A 20,619-nucleotide genomic window follows, 5' to 3' on the forward strand; every position below is an offset into this window, starting at 1 on the left:
TTCCTCTTCTTTTCTTTCTCTTTTTAAAACAAAGGTCAAACAAGTCGCATTGCTTGTGATGCGTTTGGCAACATCCGCGGTGGTCGTAAACCACAGTTTCACTTCGTCCCAATCAACAGGCTTGACACAATAGTGCTTTACTCGCTTTATTCTAGCCAAAAGCTACAGTTGTAATCGTTGCCAAGACTAAACGCGCACCTGAGCGAAGTCATTTTAAAATGTATTTTTGTTTTACGGAGTACCATCAAAGCAAAAACCCAACAACGAGGACGTTCTTTTATGTCGTTACAGATTTATAAAGTCTCGCCCTTTGGTTTTGAGTTACAGTTTCAATAATGACAAAATAAGTGTGTTCAGGGGGCCATGAAACTAGTGGGGCGTGTATTACCACATGGTAGCAGCAGAGGGCGCATTCTCTACATAGTTGATTATGTATTTTAAAAAATGCCTCAGAAAACGGTAATAGTTTATCAAAAGAAAAAAGAAGGCACTTAGATGTCAATTATTTTTGCTATATAAGTTCTCATTTTTTTTGCTATAAATGTATTGCACTGTTGTTTGTTTTTTTTTTTTTTGGGGGGGGGGTTGATGTTTGTACTGTCCCGCTCAAAGACAAATAAAATCTAATCTTAACAAACAGGTGCTTTGAATGTGCAAACTTTCACTCGTCACGACGCACACTGAGTAAATTGTGACACTCAGTAAAGCGTTATATGACCTCACTGAATTGTCTCAATATTTGAGTAAAAAGACCGCCTGATATGGTGTGGCTGAGTTTAAAAATTCCAAATGATCAAAACACAGTAGTATGACCCGGAACAGACAACCACCCTTTATTTACCTGCTCAATTTTTCGCTAAAATGAATACATATGTCACTCTACAAAATCCAACTTTGGTCTTTACCACCACCTAGTGTTGAAAAATAATACGGCAACTTCCTTCGCGCTGGCTTGACCTGCATGCTTGAATCTCATTCTAATTCGGAATGGTGGCTTATTAAAACTATTTATTATGACTATTAATTTTAGAGGGGAGCCGTTCCTTAAACTCTGCCCAGCTTCTCACTCGAGTAAGTCTGTTAATGACCGCCGACTGGATTTAAGCGCCCTGTGAGGGTTATCCATTGCAACTAGGGGGAAGGCCGACGGATTTGTAGCGTAATTAAATATTGACCCCTGTCACACTGGTTTGTGTAAAGAGAGAAACAGAAATAGAATGAGATAATGAGTTGTAATACACATCAACACCTGACATAATTCAAATCATGATAATAAACTTTGTGCAGACTTACCAGCCGCATAATCGTACGGCTACGACGTGGTGTAGTGAAGATCAAAAGATGCCGTTTTGTCTTTTCTAGTACTCACATTTTCCATTTGAGTTCTCACACCGAGTCTCATTTCTGTTAATGTTCAGAAGGCACACTTGCAGAGAGAAAGCTTTCAGGAGGACCCCGTCGATCTTAGTAATGGCTCGATAGCCGCCTGATGAAATATAGATTGGGAAATAAAAACGGATTTGTCGAACCCCATAATTTAATGATAGTTGATAAGCGATAATGAGCTCTAATGTGATGAGTCCTGAGCCTTTGTTTCAAATTCACGTTTTAATTCAGTGTAGGGTTTCAAGTTGCAGATTACCAGGAGCTGGTTAGACTGTCAAACAAAGGTCGGCGACGCAAGTTATAGTTTCATACAAATTGTATGATTGATTCATGACATGGATTAGGGTTTCAAATTAGACACTCAAATCAGTGTTAAATTAACTCCCAAATCAGTGTTTAAATCTTTGATTAGGTTATGAGAGTAGGATTTTAAAAATGGTCACTGGACTTTGCGAGCATATCAGAGGATCAAGAAAGGTTCATCCTGGGTCACTCCTGGACGAGCATCTAATTTTTTATTACTATACTGGAGTCTGATAACATTCTGAGTTATTTCCTTTCATGCAGACTTTTATCCCTCATGGAATCATTGTAAAGCAACGTAATAAAGACTGAGTGAATGCGGCGATAAAAACCTTATTGTGAGCCACATATTCTGTTGCCCAGACAGATAGGAAACCGCTTATGTAAAAGAAGCACCAAAACTCGAAAAGAATAAAAAAAAACAAACAAACAAGAAAACTCAAATGTTTCCCAACATGTAATAGTGTTAGAGGTATGAAAAAGAGACTTGTATCCAGAATTATTTTACACAGAGGATACTGATTCCACGGCTAAATAAAGGGAGAGTACCAGAATTTTACAAAAGAGGGTCAAGGGTAAAAAAGCAAAACCTTTGGGGGTAGAACCCCCGTAAACAAGAGTCGACAGCAGAGGACCCCATGTAGGTCAAGCGTTGTCACGGTGGACGACTGGTTAGGACGATGGCCTCACAGTGCAGAGGTCGCGGGTTCGATTCCGGCTCCGGCCTTCCCGTGCCCCGTAATGACAAGTCATGGTATCTTGAAAGGTAATGTATATTCTAGCCAAACCCGAAAAGTGAGAGTCCAAGAATTTCTTGATGCATTCTTGTCTTCTAGCGCGTGCCTTGGTCTGACTTGCACCGAGTCTTTTGACCTCCCCACGGGCAGAACGGGACATAGCGAACGCAAGGCAGTGACGACAGAAACTTGGTGATGCCGAAGGGGAGGTTGTAAATGTCCTCGCTTTCCAAGGTACCCGAGGCCTCCAGGTGACTTTCATCCACGGCAAAAAGTCCGCGCTCGATTCTGGTACCTGCGTCACGAGAACTCTTTTGAAGAAGAGCAAGTTGGCGCCTGAGGGGACTTCAAGTCGTCAACTTACCAGGAATGGTGTTGTCCAAGACGAATCCCAGGAAGCCTCCAACAAACATTTGAGTTGTAAAAAGGATCTGCAGCACTGCGTCCACCTCTCTTTGACCTACGGAAATTTTTTTTTAGAGGGTAATTCGGGCAGCGGTTCTCAAAATGGGGTCCAGGTGGAGTTTCATGGCAGCAGAAAGATGCGACTCTCACCTGTGACCAAAATATTCGGATTCTGGGCGACCCAGTCGGGAATGACCAAGCCAGAAAACAAGGAGAAACCGAACACAAAGATGTTCCTGGAGGAATTCATATCTGTTGACTTTTGGGAGGGGGGGGGCAAACAAGCACAATGTAAGCTCATGACAACTGGATAAAAAAGTCACTCCAGTTCACCTGCAGGTTAGAGATCCCCGTCGCAGCAATGACCCCGAACATGATGAGGAACATTCCTCCAATCACGGGGTTGGGGATGGTGGAGAAGATGGCTCCGATTTTACCCAGGACCCCCATCAGTATCATGACGACTCCGCTGAATAGAATTACCACTCGACTTCCCACCTGCGCCATGGCAACATCGCACGTTCAAGAAGTTGGAACGCTACGGATAAAATGTTCCTAAAGATTTAAAAGTCACAGGACCATCACACCAACAGTCAAACAATGTGTTGACAGATTTGCTCCTTCAGGACCTGGACCACTTGTTCTTATTGATGGAACAATGAATACTACGAGACAACATCTGACTGTTTCTGCCCTTAAGCTACGAGTAGACGGGCTAGATTGATTGGCAGGCCACAATGGGTTCTAAAATTTGACAGAGGGGCGGGACCAGGAGCAGATGGATGGAGTGTTTTGGGAACCTCACCTCATTGGAGAAAAAAAAAAAATAATTAAAATTTTTTTAAATAATTTTTTAAAATTTATTTAATTTTAAATTAAAGCGAATAAAAGCATTATAACAATATTTATGTCTTTGAAAAACAACAGTTTTTAGAAAATGAAACATGAACATGTTTATTCATTCCATTTTTTTTCAATCTTTGGCGGGCCGAATTTTAACGTTCAATGGGCCACATGTAGCCCCCGGGCCGTAGTTTTCCCACAACTGGGCGAGAGAAATTGACCTGAATAATACCAGCAAGTCCACCTTCTGTACAGCTTGGTGGTATGACTTTAAAGCCCCCACATTCCAACATTATAGGGTAATAAATATCCCCCCCCCAAAAAAAAAAATATATAAAAGCAGATACTTTCAAGTCACAACCCTAAAAATGTTTCAGCGCTCTTTTTCAAACCTTTGTGATGCCCAGGGCAGCCACGTTCTCGCTGAACGAGGTGGTGCCGTTACCGGAGCCGAAGGCCCCCGCCAACAGGCTGCCAATCCCTTCCATGCCGATTCCACGGTTGATTGCGTGCTTGGGTGGAGGCGGCGCCCCTGACAGCTTGGCACACGCGTGGTAGTCGCCCACCGACTCGGCCATGGAGCACACGATTCCCGCAATCATGCCAATAATGCCCGCCAGGCTCACCGTCGGGGTGCCCCACTGGCCTGGAGAAAAAGGCGGATCTCGATCAGGGATTCTTAAACTGGGCTCAAGCGTCCGTGAGCCATAGCTCGAGAAACTCTGTATCTCTAGATGAACCTAAACAATTTGTGGATCGATGGGAATGCTTACCCGGATAAGGCAGGACAAACCAGGAAGCCTGACTGACCACGTCCCCCTTCACATCAGTCCGGGCCTGGTGTCCGTATCGGTCCGGATCAGATGGCAGCACGTCATAGATGGTGAGCAGGTGGCAAACTAACCAGGACACCGCAATGCCCAGCAGAATCTAACCAACATCACTAGTTAGCATCGTATGCTAACTAACGTAGCATTGTGAAGACCTTACAGGCATCATCTGGAAGATGTAGAACTTTTTGGTGTGCAGGTTCCTGGCCTTGCTGTATGCCGGAATGGGGAGCCCGATGAGTCGCAAGTATTGGGAGAACAGGATTATCAAGGCCGCGGTCCTAGAGTGCATGTTAGGAAAAACCGTGGACCCATTAATGGACACGAACCCCCCTTCCACTTGAAGTGTCGCAGACGCACATGGCCGAGACCCCCCAGTGGCTGCCGGCCCTGACGCCAGCCGCGTTGAACATGGACAGCCCGATGAGCGAGATGGTGGGCGCGATGGTGAGCGGGCCGACAAAGCGCATAAGGAAGCCAACCAGGCCAGAGAATCCCAGTAGGATCTGCACGACGGAGGCCACCATGATGGAACCCTGTAGCTGCGGCGGCAGAATGAAACCTGATATTTCATCCCATCCAAATTTTAAATGGTTGAGACAGCTTACTGTTCTCAATCGGGTCTGCCACACTTCGATGAAGACGGGCGAGGACGTGTTCACCAGGCTGGCGTTTTTGGTCCAAGAGGGACACTGGAATTCTGGAACTGACAACATGGCCAACGCTGGGGTGAGTAAGGCGAACGTGCCCCCCTGCAGGATGGGAAGCCTAACGAGAACAAGACCCAATGGGGATCATTTTTGGTTGTCATTTTTTTAAATTTATTCTTATTTTTGCTGGCAGTCTATTTTTGTGCAATATCCAATATTTTCATTCTCAAGATGGCTAATTAGCATGAGCTGTAATCACTAGAAAAAAACAACTACATTCCATTTTCCCAACGGCTCGCACCTGATTCCAAAGGTAACCTGCAGAATGGTGCACAGCCCCGAAACGAAGAAGATGGTGTTGATGAGGTGACTCTGGGTCAAGCTATCATGCTGCAAACAAAGGCCATCTGCCAAAATAAGCGGGATGGCAATGTTGCTGCCGAATGCTGTCAGGTAATGCTGCAGAGCAGAGAAGATGTCATGGAAAATTGGACGGGGATGTTGGAAAAGCACCCTTTTTTTTAATCACCTGAAAGGCCAAGAAGACTAACAGGTACCAGGGCGGGGTCTGGGTCACACTGTACACTGTCGCACTCTTGTTACGGTCCACTTCCCCACCGTTTTCACGGATGAAAGGCTTGAGGGGTTCTCCCCCGGGATGCAATTTGTCCTCATCCATCTAAACGTGTCCCCAAACATGCAAAGACATGCAAAGAGAACTCAGAAAGACAAATAATAAACCTCCCCTCAGGCTCAAACTGGTAACACTCAGAAAGTCCTTAATCTTGACTTTAAAACTCATACTACATAGTAATTATGTACACAGTTATTACATAATAATTACCCGTGAGAATGTGTACGACTCAATATATTTACAAAAGTGAAGTCATTAAAACAGGTTCGCATTAAAGGTATGTTCATGGAAGCCTGACAATAAATCTGCTTATTACTCCTTTATTACACCTTTTTCAAGTCAGTCCTAATCCAATTACTATAAAAGGGTTTTCCCACAAAGTCAGAAAAAAGAGCTAAAATTCATAACATTCAAACATTTTGGAAAAAAAATGTTAAAGTCACTTGTATTTGAATCATTTTATATATATATATATATATATATATATATATATATATATATATATATATATATATATATATATACATATATATATATATATATTTTTTTTATTTATTTATTTATTTTTTTTAATTTTTTTATTTATTTATTATGACAACAATAGTGTGCACTCAACACACTTATCTGATTTATGGTCTCAAGACACCTCTTTGCATAATAACACTTAAAGGCTGCTGGCCCACTAATGATTTGAGGGTTTAATTTTTCATATTGGGAGATTATAGAAGCAATTCCTAATTAAAGACTTTTTATCATGTTAGGAGAAATACCCCAACGGGCGCACACACAAGAACTCGTAATGTTCTTTGTTGTTTCAGTATGTCACAGGTCTGGCAAAATACGGGCAAAAAGTTTTTTGTGGTCGCATATGTGCTTCCAGTATACTTGTACAAAAATACCATATGGCTCTTACTTACGGATAATATCACAACAAATGACCTAACTTGCTTAATGAACCCAAACCATCCATTCAAAAAGTAATCGACAACTGTGATCATTGACTAGCTCACTACTCAATGAACTAACCGACAAGAAAACAAAATGACTAACTTTAACTGTGTTTTGCAAATCTTTTCGAGTGCGAAGTAATAACATTGTAATTACCTATTTCCAAAAAAAAAAAAAAAAGTTCATAAATTAATAAACTAACATGCTAATTTGATGATGAACAATAAAGTGGCCATTTTGATTTTGCGTATTCAAAAAAACTCCAAATTCAGCCCCAGTCTAGTAATATAATTATTGTAAACAACAAGGTTATCCATCGAATTAAAGGTTAACGTCCTCTTTTATCGAGCATCAGGACTGGACTTGATTGACACCTGTCACCTGAAGCCGGACACGATCGAAAACAATTGTATTGCATCTTGCTGACCTTTCACCTGCGTGAACAACACTTATCGTCAGTGTCGAACAAAAAGGTTACAAAATGGTGGAAAGAAGAAACAACCATCAACACTCACATGGGTGTCCCGATTTTATTTGACTTTATTCTCCGTCGTGCAACAAGAAGACTAAATGAGACTTAATATCCACAAAATGCTCATTAATTATTCATACAAAAAGATTTTGGCTCAATAGTACTTATCTTCCACTTTTTTTCCTTTGTTTTTTTTTTTTTACCTCCCGAAAGATCTCATTAAGATCCTTTTTTTCCCCTCGTTTACTCATATATAGGAGAAAAATGCAATAAAAGTTTGGTAGAACAAAACAAAAAAACGCTTTCAAGCACACTTGCACATACACACACGCTAGATATTAACCTCAGTAAAATCTTGGAAATTAATATAAAATCAACAGATTAGAAAATCAATTTCCATTCAAAGACTATTCTGCTCTCACACTCGACACAGACACTTAATATGGTATTTGGATTTAAATCAAGCTTTACCTACCCAAATAAATTCCTGGCAGTGTGAAGAGCTGGCTGATACCCGCGCTGACCGCCCTTGTCGAAATGTTCCCGCAGGAGCAGAAGAAGACGCGGAGGAAAAAGTAGATGGAGACGTTTGAGCGTTGCAACTTTTCATGGTTGCGGACGTGCTCGTGTCCATCAACTGTACACCTGCGGTTATCGTCGGGTTAGTTTGCCAAGTGCACCATCGTTTGTCATTGCTGGCAGCTAATGATTGAAAGGACTGGATCTCATCGAATGTTTGCTTTGCCAGGTCCAAGTTTCAGTCATTACATCAGCATCACGTGGTTGGTGTAGTAAACAAAAGTCGATGGAGTGAAATCCGTCGCATCGGGGACAAAGACTTTCGTCACCCATCCAAGAATGTTTATAATGGCCTACATTCGAGGTTGTCACGTTTTTATAGCACCGCCCCATTTATGTCCAACATTCAAATACAGGAGCCCACGAGAACACATAAAAGGCATAATCAGAGGTACCACGAATTTTGGCAGATGTGTGCTGACTCCTAAACAACACGAATTTAACTGAGATTGGTTAACCATGAACACAGCCACATTCCGAGTAACAACTAGATGTGCACTCTTGTGGAACCAACCCCCATTATATTCTGGAGTTGGACTGGTGATAGAGCACATTCATGGTGGAAAAATATTTAAAAATAATTTGTCTTGGGCTCATTTTTTTTTTTTAGATGACAAAATCCTAACAGTGGAACCCGGGTGTGTAGACTTTTCCACTGTCAATAACTAATTACTAACCAACAAATGTCCAATATATATATATAAATATATATATATATATATATATATATTTATATATCTATATATTAGTGCTGCCAAGTGATTAATTAATTTTTTAACTAATTAATCACCAAAAAATTCCATGATGAATTGCGATTAATCACATTTCTCAACTACTATTTTTTTGCGAAGGTCGAAACAGATATTTACTCAAATAATATCTTGTAATTGATGCAAAATCACCAAATATGATGCATTCTTTAAGCAAACCAAACTGAGTTAACTGAGTTAAAAATTTTGGATTAATCACCTGAGTTAACCCTTTAATTTTGACAACCTTAATAATATATATATATATATATATATATATATATATATATATATAAAAATAGTTTTTTTTTTTCTTTTTCTCAATGCATTTATAATTATGCACAGATTTCACTATTCAAGGGATGGGATGGTCTCGATCCCCTATCCTCTGTAAATACATAAATGATGTGTTACATCTACTATAATAAATCCTGCAAATCCACAGGACTGTGAAAAATGCAGTACTGAAGGTCTCCGGCTGTTTGTCACGCTCACGGCACAAAACACAAACATAAGCATCCAATTTTTGACAGCAACAAAAAAACATCCTGCAGCTGCCTTGCTCTTTGGTAAATAACTGCTACACAGCACATCATGTTTTATCGGTTGCCTGTGTACTTTATTACATTGGAGAATAAAAAATAAAGTCTGATGTATTGTCGTGCTTCTTGCTGCCCCTTTTCTTCAATCTAAAAAAAAAAAAAAAGGCCACAGAGCATCATCGCAGGGCGTCACATGTGAGCGCACACGGTTGATGAGAATGTGGCGGGCGTGGATGATTGAATGCCGCTGGCTGCAGCTCCGCCCCCCCCCCCTCTTCTTTATCATCCTCCTCATCCTTCAACTGAAAGCCATCCCACTACTCGCATGCACAATTCTCCTAAAAAACATGGACCTCGGCTCACCCGGGGCCCTCGACGGCTGCCATTTTAGGCCCCGCGGGACGCTGCGCCGCTTTCGTCGGCGTCGGGATGAGATTGAATGAGAACGCAGTCTATATGCAAAAGGTCACTTTATGAAGAATGTGTTTGAGCCAGAAAAATATATTTGCTTAAAACCTCAACAACGAGGCGCTCTAAAGCCCCACGCCAGGGGACGCACTCACCAGCCATTGTGCACAAACAGGCTGGCCTTTGTCAGGTAAAGCACGGTCTCTTAAAACGTCGCTAAAATCATTAATAAAACACTCCAATAAAAGCCATAAAAACATATCTCCTCACCCTTTATTGTAATTGGCTGATTCAGTGCGACGCAGGAGATTGAGCTGCAAACATAGCATAAGGCTTGAGGGTGTTTTATTTGTAAAATAAATAATACATTTATTAAATCCAATCTTTATAATATACAGTTGATTTTTCAAGTAACCCAAATATAAATTAATATTATCTATCGTTTTGCCTTTGTAAACAGGTGATTGCAAAACACATTCAAGTGAATGTCTGACAGCAAATTTAACAAAGCATGCAATCATTCCCGTATCTCTTTTTGGAAGCAAACTAAAAACGGGGGTTCTGCTAATGAAGTTTGCAGGGTGTGTGATTGCCAATCGTCGCCATGCCTTTAGGCGCCACGCGGCATTAAGCCCCCCCCCCCTCCCATGGACCACCACCTTGTTCCTCTCAATAATGTTTAAACCACCTGCGTGATGGCTAATTTCATCCACAGGAGAAGAAAAGAGGACGAAAACGAGTTGTTGCCGCTTCTCCCTCCAGGTCTAATGAGTCATGACATGAGCATCCCCACCCTCGCTCCCCCTCCTCCTCCACTCCGAGCGCCTTTATATTAGAGGTGTTGTCCCCCCCCCCTTCCTGCAGGAGCATCTCTCCCGCTGCATCGGGAGGCACTTCGGACTCCACAACATGACTACCACTCTTCTTTTTCTGCTTCTCGGGTTCGCTTTCCTGATAGGTGAGTTCAGCACCACGGACAGCACTTTTTTTACTCTGCTTCTATTTTGTGGTTTTCTTTGCTTTTTTTTTTTAAAGACAGGAATATTTCTCTCTCATGCAGGGACTCAAGCACTTCCCGTGGGGAAGGACGGCCAAAGAGATAATGTGGTAAGTCTTGCATACCATACAGTATAACATCCAGTCCTGTCCTGTGCGCGCAATCACGAATGAATGCATGAGAGCAGGAATAAGCGCACGTGATCGGAACCATGCATGCGCACAATATTTACTGTGCATGAATCCATATAGGAAGGATTACTTGTCTTACTCCCTTCAGGATTGAATGCAAAAATAAACAACTAATATTAACGTTACAGGATATGCTGTGAAGTCCCGTTTGAATGTTTGTAACGCTCGTAAAAGTGTAAAAGGAAGTTCAGGTGAATTCATAACTCACTTGACGTTTAAGTCTGTTGGAGTGGTAATGCACCTTTTTCTTTTAAATTATATTCGTGCATATTTTTCACTATCATACAAGAGTGCCGATTGGAGAGTTCAGTTTAAGGAAGATGAGAGACAATCTTTTTCAAAATAACTCAAATTAAAACGATTCACCGTTAGATGATCGTGATGAACAACGCAGGGGCAGATTTCTGTGAGTGCCCAGGAGGGGAGTGTCTTCACATGAAGGTTAATCCTGGATGCTCACTGTATATTGTACACACTATTCTTATCACTAAGGAATTAATTTGCATATGATTCTCATAAAGAAAACGTGTTTGGTTCTTGAGATCGGCTGATTCAAGCTTGAACTCTTCATTTCAGCAATTAGAATGCACTTGAGACTTTATAATCATATCTGCTGCATAAGATGCAAGCCATGTAAAATTAAATGAAAAACAAATCAGAAAATAACCTTAGGAGACAATTTTTTTTAATTATTTTTATTTTAGAATTACATTGTGATATTTGAGAGAAAAATCGAATCATGTAATAATACAGATAATTCAGAATTTTTTTGTTGCATTTTGCCTTTTTTTCTTAAACACGTACATTGACTTTTTTTTCCCCTCTGGGAAAAAAAAATAATTTTGGGGGTGCTAAAAAAAAAAAAGATGGATTAGCCGTCTTATTTTTATAGTCACTTTTTTTTTTCTCACTAGTCTTTAATTTTAAAGGCCTGTTTTTTTTAAAAAAAAAAGGAATAAGAGTCATCTCAGAATTAATCATTTAATTAAACACAACAACAAAATGTATGTTGTGTTGTGATATGCCTTAAGGTGTCCGTTGCTACACAGTTGCTATGGTCCTTTTATGCTCTGGTCTTTTATGATGTCATATAGGCTTGATTCCTTGAGTATTTAAGAGCAAGTTATTCAGAGACACATCGTCAGTACGTCAAGCTTTCTTCGTGTGAGGATGTCAGCCACTTTCCATGTGTTCTGTATCCAGGCCTGCTTGTTATTACTTGGAATTTTGTATATAAAGACTTTTACGTCGCCACCTCCGTCTCCTGTCTGCTTTTGGGTCCAAACCCCACTCCACACGTGACATGTTGTTGGTTTAAAATGAGAAGAAAACACTTCTTCCTCAACCAATATGCAAATTCTTCCTAAAGGTTTTGTGGAATCTTGATAAGGAATAGCAAAGAAAACTCCCTTGCCAGCATATTGCATAAAATCAACACAAGCCTTATTTCTTCATCAGGTGCGCAGATGTTTAGTGGAAGTTGTGTCCAAAGCGCTCTCCCACCCGGACACCCAACTGGATGAAGAGTGCAAGGAGATTTTCCAAGCAGGTTTGTGCCATGTTCCCGTCAGTTCAGAGAGAAAAAAATTGCAAAAACAGCATATAATCCATTTTGTCATGTTGCAGGAATTAAACATGCTCCGCCGAACAAGAAGAGCAACGAGCCAACCTACGAAGAGCAGGCCAAAGAGCCTGAAGCCAAGGATGCACAAGACATCCAAGAACTCCTGAGGTCTGTGGAGCCAAATCAGGAGAACCCAAAGGTCGACCACAATCAGGAATCATGGAGTCTGGAGAAAAGACACAAGGACGACGATGGCAAGGAAGTGGAGGAGGAACGGGAGAAGAGAAGCAGCTGGAGGCCAGGAAGGTTCCACCAAAAGAAGCCCAAACGTGACAAGGAGCCTTTGGGAGGAGAGTCCAAAGAGGAAGACGTTGATGACCAACGCAGTCAGGAGTCCTGGGATTTGGACCGAAGGAGCGACGATGACCAACATCAATACAACCGCAATAAGTTCCACAAGCGTGGAGACGAGGAGGACTACGAACGCAGCCAGGAGTCGTGGGGACTCGATGACGAGAGGGACAAGAGGGACTGGAGACCTGGGAGATACCACCAGAGGAGACACAAAAGGGACGAAGAACTCTCAGTAGATCCGGAAGAGGAACGGAGCCAGGAATCCTGGGATTTTGACACCGATCGATACAAGAGAGACTGGAGACCAGGTAGATACCACCAGAGGAGACACAAGCGGGATGAAGAACTCTCAGAAGATCCGGAAGAGGAACGCAGCCAGGAGTCGTGGGGACTCGATGACGAGAGGGACAAGAGGGACTGGAGACCTGGGAGATACCACCAGAGGAGACACAAGCGGGATGAAGAACTCTCAGAAGATCCGGAAGAGGAACGGAGCCAGGAATCCTGGGATTTTGACACCGATCGATACAAGAGAGACTGGAGACCAGGTAGATACCACCAAAGGAGACACAAGCGGGATGAAGAACTCTCAGAGGAACCGGATGAGGAACGCAGTCAAGAATCCTGGGATTTTGACACTGCGAGGGACAAGAAGGACAGAAGACCTGGGAGGTACCACCAAAGGAGACACAAGCGAGATGAAGAACTCTCAGAAGATCCGGAAGAGGAACGTAGCCAGGAATCTTGGGATTTTGACACCGATCGATACAAGAGGGACTGGAGACCTGGGAGATACCACCAAAGGAGACACAAGCGGGATGAAGAACTCTCAGTAGATCCGGAAGAGGAACGGAGCCAGGAATCCTGGGATTTTGACACCGATCGATACAAGAGAGACTGGAGACCAGGTAGATACCACCAAAGGAGACACAAGCGGGATGAAGAACTCTCAGAGGAACCGGATGAGGAACGCAGTCAAGAATCCTGGGATTTTGACACTGCGAGGGACAAGAAGGACTGGAGACCAGGGAGATACCACCAGAGGAGACACAAGCGGGATGAAGAACTCTCAGAGGAACCGGATGAGGAACGTAGTCAAGAATCCTGGGATTTTGACACCGATAGATACAAGAGGGACTGGAGACCAGGGAGATACCACCAGAGGAGACACAAGCGGGATGAGGAACTCGCAGAAGAAGCTCGAGAGGAAGCTCAAGAAGAACCCGATGAGGAACGCAGCCAGGAATCCTGGGACTTCAACAGAGAGAAGAAGGCGTGGATGCCTTGGAGACTCTACAAGAAACCGAAGCGTGATGAAGAACTCTCAGAGGAAAAGCGGGAGGAATCTGATGGAGAACGTAGTCAAGAGTACTGGAACTTCGACAAGAGACAAAATGAAAATGACAATTTTGAAAAGCACCTTGGGAAGCCGTCGCATCGTTATTACCACAAGAACAGATACAACAAACACGGAGGGGAGGAGTTGTCTGAAGATGAAGACCTGAGCGACGATTCAGACAATATGGATGACAGAAGCAAAGCTCTAAGGTATTTAATTTTTCCGACAGATCACAAGACCATGTTCTCAGAAGAGGTAGACATGAAATCCTGATCCTGATGAGGTCTAACTGTGTTTGTTTGTGCAGGTATCTCGCTGAAAAAAGAAACCCGTGGATCTACAGAGGCTATTACCATCCCGCTTGGTTCAAAAGGAATCCAGAAGACAAAGTGGCCCCAAACAAGGTAGACCAGATGTTGACGGAGAAGTGTCAGTTCCAGATGTCACATGTTCTGATTTTTCAAATGTGATTTTGACTTTTGAATGCATGCAGATGGACGAGGCCGCCAAGCTGCTAAGTTACAAGCTCAACCAGCTGGCCAATCAGGAGGCGTCGGAGGGAGCAATGCGTTCGAGGGTGCTCACGCCGCATGAGGTTCGTCAAGCTACATTTAGCGAAAAACACGGTATTCCTCAACATCCGAGCCAGTAAAATTGTAGTTCTCGATAGCCTCGAGATGTCAGCACACCCGAAATTAATTCCAGCCCTCAATTCAACGGACTTGCCTTTTATACACAACACCCAAATGTAAGTTTCATCTTCTGTCGTCTTTTTGAAGCATCTGTTGTAAAAGCCATCCAGATGCTTTGCAAGCAACATTCTAACGCTTGAGAATCAGTCGAAACAGTTTGAGAACGTGATGCGCTGTGGGTAAACTATGTTCCATCTCGTGCTCACTGACCCGCTAAAGCCGCGGAGCACATCCAGTCGCTCCTCCACAAACTCGCTGAGGGGAGCTCATTATGGAAATGTACATTTCACACACAGACATGCTGTGAGCTTGCCGTATGAGTGCACATCAACAACTTGGCCCGGAACGAACGACGATGCTAATATTCCGCAGCAGAACTTTGGCACCGCCTGTATCTTTTTATTTTTTTTTTCCTTCAATGGCTGAAAGCAGAGCAATGACTTTCATCATGTCGCCATTAAAAAGGCAAGCGGTGGCTCCCGTGCATAATGCGGAGCGAAGCAAACATTTAAGGAAATGGCTTGGCGACCATATGCCCGACGTAGTATGCTTAATTTTATTTGCTGACTTGTGGAACTGCTTAGTATGGTATTTTTTTTGTTGCCGTTATTCTTCCGGCCAAATTGGTGGCTATTTTGAGGGCTTTTCACATCAGTTTTTCAAGTTCGGCGGGCTGAATTAAAACGTTTAAGGGGCCGCATGTGGCCCCCGGGCCGTAGTTTTCCCACTGTATGGTTTAAAGCCATCATTATGGGGTAAATTTCTAGAGATCCTCCCAAAGCAAATTTGTTGTATGGATTGTTTGTTATAAAATTTGAATTTGTGTTAGCCAAACTTCGTGTTATACAAGCCTTGTTCGGAAGAGACTCGCAGGTATTCACTACTTGCAGAAATTTATCGATGCAATAACTCCACTTTATATCACACTGGCCTTTATTGCAGGACAAAGCTCTGGAAAGCCTCGAGGCGTTGGACATGGAGATGAAGAAAATCGCTAGCAAGTTGCATGATAAATGAACGACGCTTTTGACGTTTACATGGAAAAAACAAAACGCTGTTTGTTTCGTCTGCCAAGTTTAAGTGCATAAAAAAAAATGAGCCTTGCTTAAAAAACTATTAATGACCTCATTACTTGTATTTGTGCTATTTTGATGTGACATCCCGAACGTGTGCATGGGAATGTTTTGGATGTTTATATTTAGAAATTGTCCAATATTGACTGATGACGTCTTTTCAAGTGTTTGTGCTCAATAAAAGTTATTCTGGGAAAAAAATTCTTTTTTTAATCCCGTACGGTCACGCTTCAAAACATTTACCAACGAGAATGAATAGTTGATTATTGTGATATTGTTAAACAAAAAAAAAAAAAAAGACAATTTTGGTATTTTCAAATTAAATCAACCCCAAAAAAGGTTTTTAAGTCCCCACAAAAACGAGGTGCTCTACATTGGCCCACAAAAATTATTTTCCCAGTTTCTGGAAACCGGGATGAATTAAATAGTAATTCCACATCAGAATATGTTTTAATTCTGTGAGGATTCAGTCGTGAAGTTACGAAAAATTAAATTTCCAGGGTGATAAAAAGTAATAAAAAAAAATGCTGACCGAAACGTCAGACAAGAAAAGTCTTTTTTAGAGGCCTTTTCTTGCGTAACTGCCTAGACGGGTTTGTGATGTATACAAACAGACATTCCAGCCAGCTCTGTTGCTGATGTGCCCTGAAACACATTCGGAGGGGCAGGAGGGGGGCTTTTAGACCCCTCAGGATTCTGTCAGTTTTTGTTTTTTGGGCGCCGGCTCCTCAGAGTTAGCCCGGCGCGAATGCTCCGTCTCCACGGTGATGCCCGAGAGGAGGTAACCGCCGCCGCCGCTCATCAGCAGCATGGGATGCGTCCTGTTGGGCAACACCTGGAGGGACAAAACGCAAGTCAGGACACATTAAGTGTGTGACGAGGACCTGAAGGTAAGACTTGGTGGCAGTATGTAACCTGATAATGCCTCAGCCAGGTGTCGGTGAGGCGGAGGTTGACTGTGCCGCCTTGCTCTTTTAGTTTGGTGAAACACTCGACTAGCGGCTGCAAAGAAGATAGCAACATGGATTGAGTGAAAGTCATTCATATGTAACCCTGAATTTGGAAGACGAACAAATAGTGCACGAAACTAAAAGACTTGGGGCAAACTGATGAATGAGGTTCCCAAAGCTGAAAAAAGGGAACGAGTCAAAAACGTATCCACTAAAGCCCAAAAAGGACGTGCAAGGTTCTCCAAGTTAGCGTCATTCCTCTCACATATTGAACATTGGCCAATAACAGGCGTGAGCAAACTACGGCCTGGGGGCCACATGCGGCCCGTGAAACGTTTTAATCCGGCCAGGCGAAATTGAAAAAAAATTAAATGAATAAACCTTGTTCATGTTTTATTTTCTAAATACTGTGGTTTTTCAAAGACTTGTATATTGTTGTAATGCTTTTGTTCACTTTCATTTTAAATTAAATGTATTTATTTTCTCCTATGAAATGAGGTTACCAAAACACTCCATCCATCAGATACTGGTCCGGTCCCTCTGTCAAATTTTAGAACCCATTGTGGCCTGCCAATCAAAATGTTTGCCCACCCCTGGTCAATAAAAAGGATTAGCCCAGATTACGTTGGTTTTTCTTGACTTGTGAGCATTTGAACATAAAGACCTTATTTGCTGTTTTTACAACAAAGTATTTTAGTATTGAATTTAACTTGTCACTCGCTCCCATTTAATTTCCTTCTGGGATAAGGACACATTTTATTTTGTATTTTCTTGCAGCAGCAAGCTCATTTCCCATAGGGCCCTTTGCAGTAATGAGACCCGTCTTAAATAATGACCTTCATTCGGTGGAATTGTTGCAAAACTCGCACTGAGCTCACCTCTTTATACTGCGAGTAGACTACAAAGGGCCTGGAGGGCGACAAAAACCTGAGCAGGCACAACAGGACCGGACACGGGTGGAAGCGAGACGCAATGACCAATCTGCAAGGAGAAAAAAAAAAACAGATGAGCCAAGCAACTGATAAATTATGCCGTCAATATATTGTTATCAGAAATTGTGTCATTGAACCAAATATGAAAAGCGTGTGATTTAAGTTGGACACCGGGTGGCGGTATAATTATGTTTATGATATAGCTGCTAAAATGAAGGCGAATCAAAAAATGAACAAGTTCTGAGCTAGCTTTGTCCACACCAAACCACGGGAGATTCCATTTTTCATCTATTGTAATCACAAGGCATCATTTAAAAGTGACACTAACCCGTCTGCGTTCATGCACTCCAACTGGGCCGCCGCCGCCGCTAGCTTCCTGCGCTTCTCCTCCTGCTTCACCCTCTTGAGTTGGGCCTAAAACATTTAACACATCATGACGACCATCAAGCTCTCAATCATACCGGATCATCGCGCCATACCTTTGCATCTCTGCCCCGTTCGCGTTCGCTGTCTGTGCGCTGTTCCCCACTGGCACTTGTCTCCATTTTCTCTGCGGTATCTTGTGTGTCACACTGCTCCATCTTGGGCTGCTCTTCGGCGGCCACATCGGGATGAGGGGCCTCTGTTCCCCAGGGTGAAAGTAAAAAAGATAAAATAATTAAAAAATATATATATATATATTTTTTGTAAAGGCTCTCAAACTGGATCTCATTCAACAATGTGCAATTGTTTCTAACGTACCTTCAACAGTAGCGGGCTCCTTGACGCTTGTGTCCAGGGTTCCTGCGAGCAAGGCATTGACGTGACAGATGGGAAAATCATGCAGCGTGTCGTGGAAGTGAGCGGGGAAGCCAAAGTTCTCCACTCCAGCCCGGACCGGACCGCCCCCAGGGTACATTTGGATCACTGATCCATAGCCTGGGCGGGAGGAACAGGAGATGAAAAGAGGCTCATTAAACACAGAGAGAGAGTTATAAAATGAGAAGGCACGTATTCGGCATTAAAGGCCACCAGATGGCGACATTTTTATTCCAATTTACCATCTATTATACCTGATTTTTTTTTATGAAAAAAAAAAAAAAATCAATTTCTGTCAAGAATCTGAAAACAGAACAATTAAATGCTTTCAATTTACCAGTGTATCCAGCCATTGCACTTCATACAAGAGGATTAAAATGTATTGTGTTGCTAGTGGCGTGCAGTGAAATGTTAATCAAATGCAAAATATGCGCCTCGGGAAAAGATTGTGTTAGATGAAAAACAAACTCACCTCCCATTCTTTCCATGACGGCCCCCAGCACGAGGCCAGCGCACGTTTCAAACACCAACACTTTGCTGCCAGCGTGGATGTTGGCCAAGGTCAGCATCTGCGCCAATGTGTCGTATCGCAAGTGACTGCCACACACACCAAACACACATTACTCATGTTGTTGTGGGTTTCTGCTGGATGGCCGTAAAAAAAAAAAGAAATTACCAGATTTTTCCAGGCTCTCGTCCATGGTACATAAGTGCCAGGATGCGGCAGGTTGGTTTGAGAATGGTCACGGTGTTCTCATACCTGGAAAAAAAAAACATCAGATCCCATCCACATACATAAAATGTGTTTTATTATTCTTAAATAATGTGGGAATGTCATGATTCAGGCTCACTTCTTCTTTTTCTTCTTAATGTACTTGTCCTGGGCGTATTCGGTCTTATCCCTGAAGGTGGAACTGTTGTCTATAAGCCGCTGGATGATTTCCTGCAGAGAAAACAAACAACATATTGAAATAGAGTCCATCCATCCATTATCCAAGCCACTCATCTTGCGGGCGTGCTGGAGCCAACCAAGTGCAAGGTACACAAACAACCATTCACATATAATAGAACAGGCAAAAAACAAGAACAAGACAATTAGAACATAGTGAAAAGGCATGGTGGTCGACGACCGCTGTACCCCAAAGTGTCATGGTGCAAGTCATGGAGTTTCCAACATTACCTGACCCTTCAGACCTTGCTCTTTGAGCGTCTCAATGTCATCCCGGGTCAGCTTCTGTGACTTTCCGTCGTCCACAATGTTCCGGTTGTCCATGCCCGCCTCCTTCATGTCTGTCGGAGAAAGTGTAACAGTGAAGCAGCTTGTGACTCATGTTTTGCATTCTACGCTCTCCTTCTTCGGACAACATTCCCAATGTTTACTTAACTATTTTTGGCCTTTCCGACATTGAAAAGCAACAAAAAAGTACCTACTTACCAGATGCAGCACTTGCAGCATCTTTTGGTTTCACGGGCTGCAACTGTCCTCCAGATACAAGTTCAAAAACAGTGCTGTACAGGTGCCCCACAGCGTTGTCCAGGAAAAACCACTGTTTCTCAAACACCACCTTCCTGTTGGATGGAATGGCAGTCAAATTATTCCCTTGTTAAAACAGGCACGAGCTTATTCATTGGAAACCACAAGATCACTAAAGTCCAGTTTGCACAAGCGTGAAAATAAACCATGTCACGTGATCTAGACATCTGCCAAAAAGGGCACACATTAAACAATTTTAGACTTACTTTTTCGACTGTATCTGCACAGCTTTGTAGATCTCGCCGCGCTTCAGCACAACGTAGTCTCCTTCGTTGATCTTATACAGCGAGTCGTCGTCTCCGCCGTCCGCCATAATCGAAAAAAATAGACGATTGACGGCTCAATATTGAGAACAATTCGATGAACAACAGATAGGGTAGTTTATGAAATTAGCAGTAAGGTTCGTTAAATTTGCGTCCCCACGTGTTATCTTTCACTTTCCGTCTCAGGGCAACCCGGAGAAAGCAGAATGGAGCTACTTCCGCGTTTTCATCATTGTCGCCAGTGATTGGTCCCAATAGACTCCAGGCAGCCAATGGCGTGCGATGGCGATGTTTTCCGTGGCAGATGTCAATTTCAGAATCATCGATTTAACACGCGATACTTCTGAATGGCCTCAGATAAAATTTAACAGAATATTTGTTTTGAATTCAAAAGTTAAAAGTGTGCAAAAGCAGGGCTATTACACATCGACACTGTAAGGAGCTGG

General features: G+C 42.6%; 3 protein-coding genes across 5 annotated transcripts; 1 reads left to right on the forward strand and 2 right to left on the reverse strand.

Moving 5' to 3' along the window:
• Positions 1-1,882: 1,882 nt before the first annotated feature.
• Positions 1,883-7,886, reverse strand: LOC148316682 (solute carrier family 23 member 1-like). Of its 2 annotated transcripts, XM_088286325.1 has the most exons (12): positions 7,684-7,886; positions 5,684-5,833; positions 5,456-5,613; positions 5,113-5,272; positions 4,865-5,046; positions 4,665-4,785; positions 4,448-4,604; positions 4,067-4,320; positions 3,165-3,329; positions 2,982-3,090; positions 2,791-2,886; positions 1,883-2,721 (listed from the first exon to the last, which is right to left on the reverse strand). In XM_088286325.1, the coding sequence occupies exons 1-12, from the start codon at positions 7,840-7,842 to the stop codon at positions 2,522-2,524; spliced, it is 1,911 nt and encodes a 636-aa protein (XP_088142451.1). In that variant the 5' UTR covers positions 7,843-7,886; the 3' UTR covers positions 1,883-2,521. The 2 variants fall into 2 exon arrangements, with proteins under 2 accessions (XP_088142451.1, XP_088142450.1); XM_088286324.1 differs by having other exon boundaries at positions 4,865-5,272.
• A 2,439-nt stretch (positions 7,887-10,325) lies between these two features.
• Positions 10,326-15,970, forward strand: chgb (chromogranin B). Of its 2 annotated transcripts, XM_088286213.1 has the most exons (8): positions 10,326-10,444; positions 10,547-10,593; positions 12,133-12,223; positions 12,301-12,777; positions 13,018-14,140; positions 14,239-14,335; positions 14,425-14,526; positions 15,566-15,970. In XM_088286213.1, exons 1-8 carry the CDS (start codon positions 10,396-10,398, stop codon positions 15,638-15,640), a joined length of 2,061 nt encoding a protein of 686 aa, XP_088142339.1. In that variant the 5' UTR covers positions 10,326-10,395; the 3' UTR covers positions 15,641-15,970. The 2 variants fall into 2 exon arrangements, with proteins under 2 accessions (XP_088142339.1, XP_088142338.1); XM_088286212.1 differs by having other exon boundaries at positions 12,301-14,140.
• trmt6 (tRNA methyltransferase 6 non-catalytic subunit) lies at positions 15,543-20,445 on the reverse strand. The gene is made up of 12 exons (XM_088286214.1): positions 20,117-20,445; positions 19,812-19,945; positions 19,557-19,666; positions 19,228-19,319; positions 19,053-19,136; positions 18,849-18,973; positions 18,320-18,496; positions 18,058-18,200; positions 17,907-17,992; positions 17,525-17,627; positions 16,612-16,698; positions 15,543-16,531 (listed from the first exon to the last, which is right to left on the reverse strand). The coding sequence occupies exons 1-12, from the start codon at positions 20,221-20,223 to the stop codon at positions 16,385-16,387; spliced, it is 1,395 nt and encodes a 464-aa protein (XP_088142340.1). The 5' UTR covers positions 20,224-20,445; the 3' UTR covers positions 15,543-16,384.
• Positions 20,446-20,619: the final 174 nt, after the last annotated feature.

The sequence above is a fragment of the Idiotropiscis lumnitzeri genome, chromosome 21 (assembly GCF_059441095.1).
Source record: "Idiotropiscis lumnitzeri isolate Australia: NSW breed Sydney's pygmy pipehorse chromosome 21, RoL_Ilum_1.0, whole genome shotgun sequence".
Classification (NCBI taxonomy): domain Eukaryota; kingdom Metazoa; phylum Chordata; class Actinopteri; order Syngnathiformes; family Syngnathidae; genus Idiotropiscis; species Idiotropiscis lumnitzeri.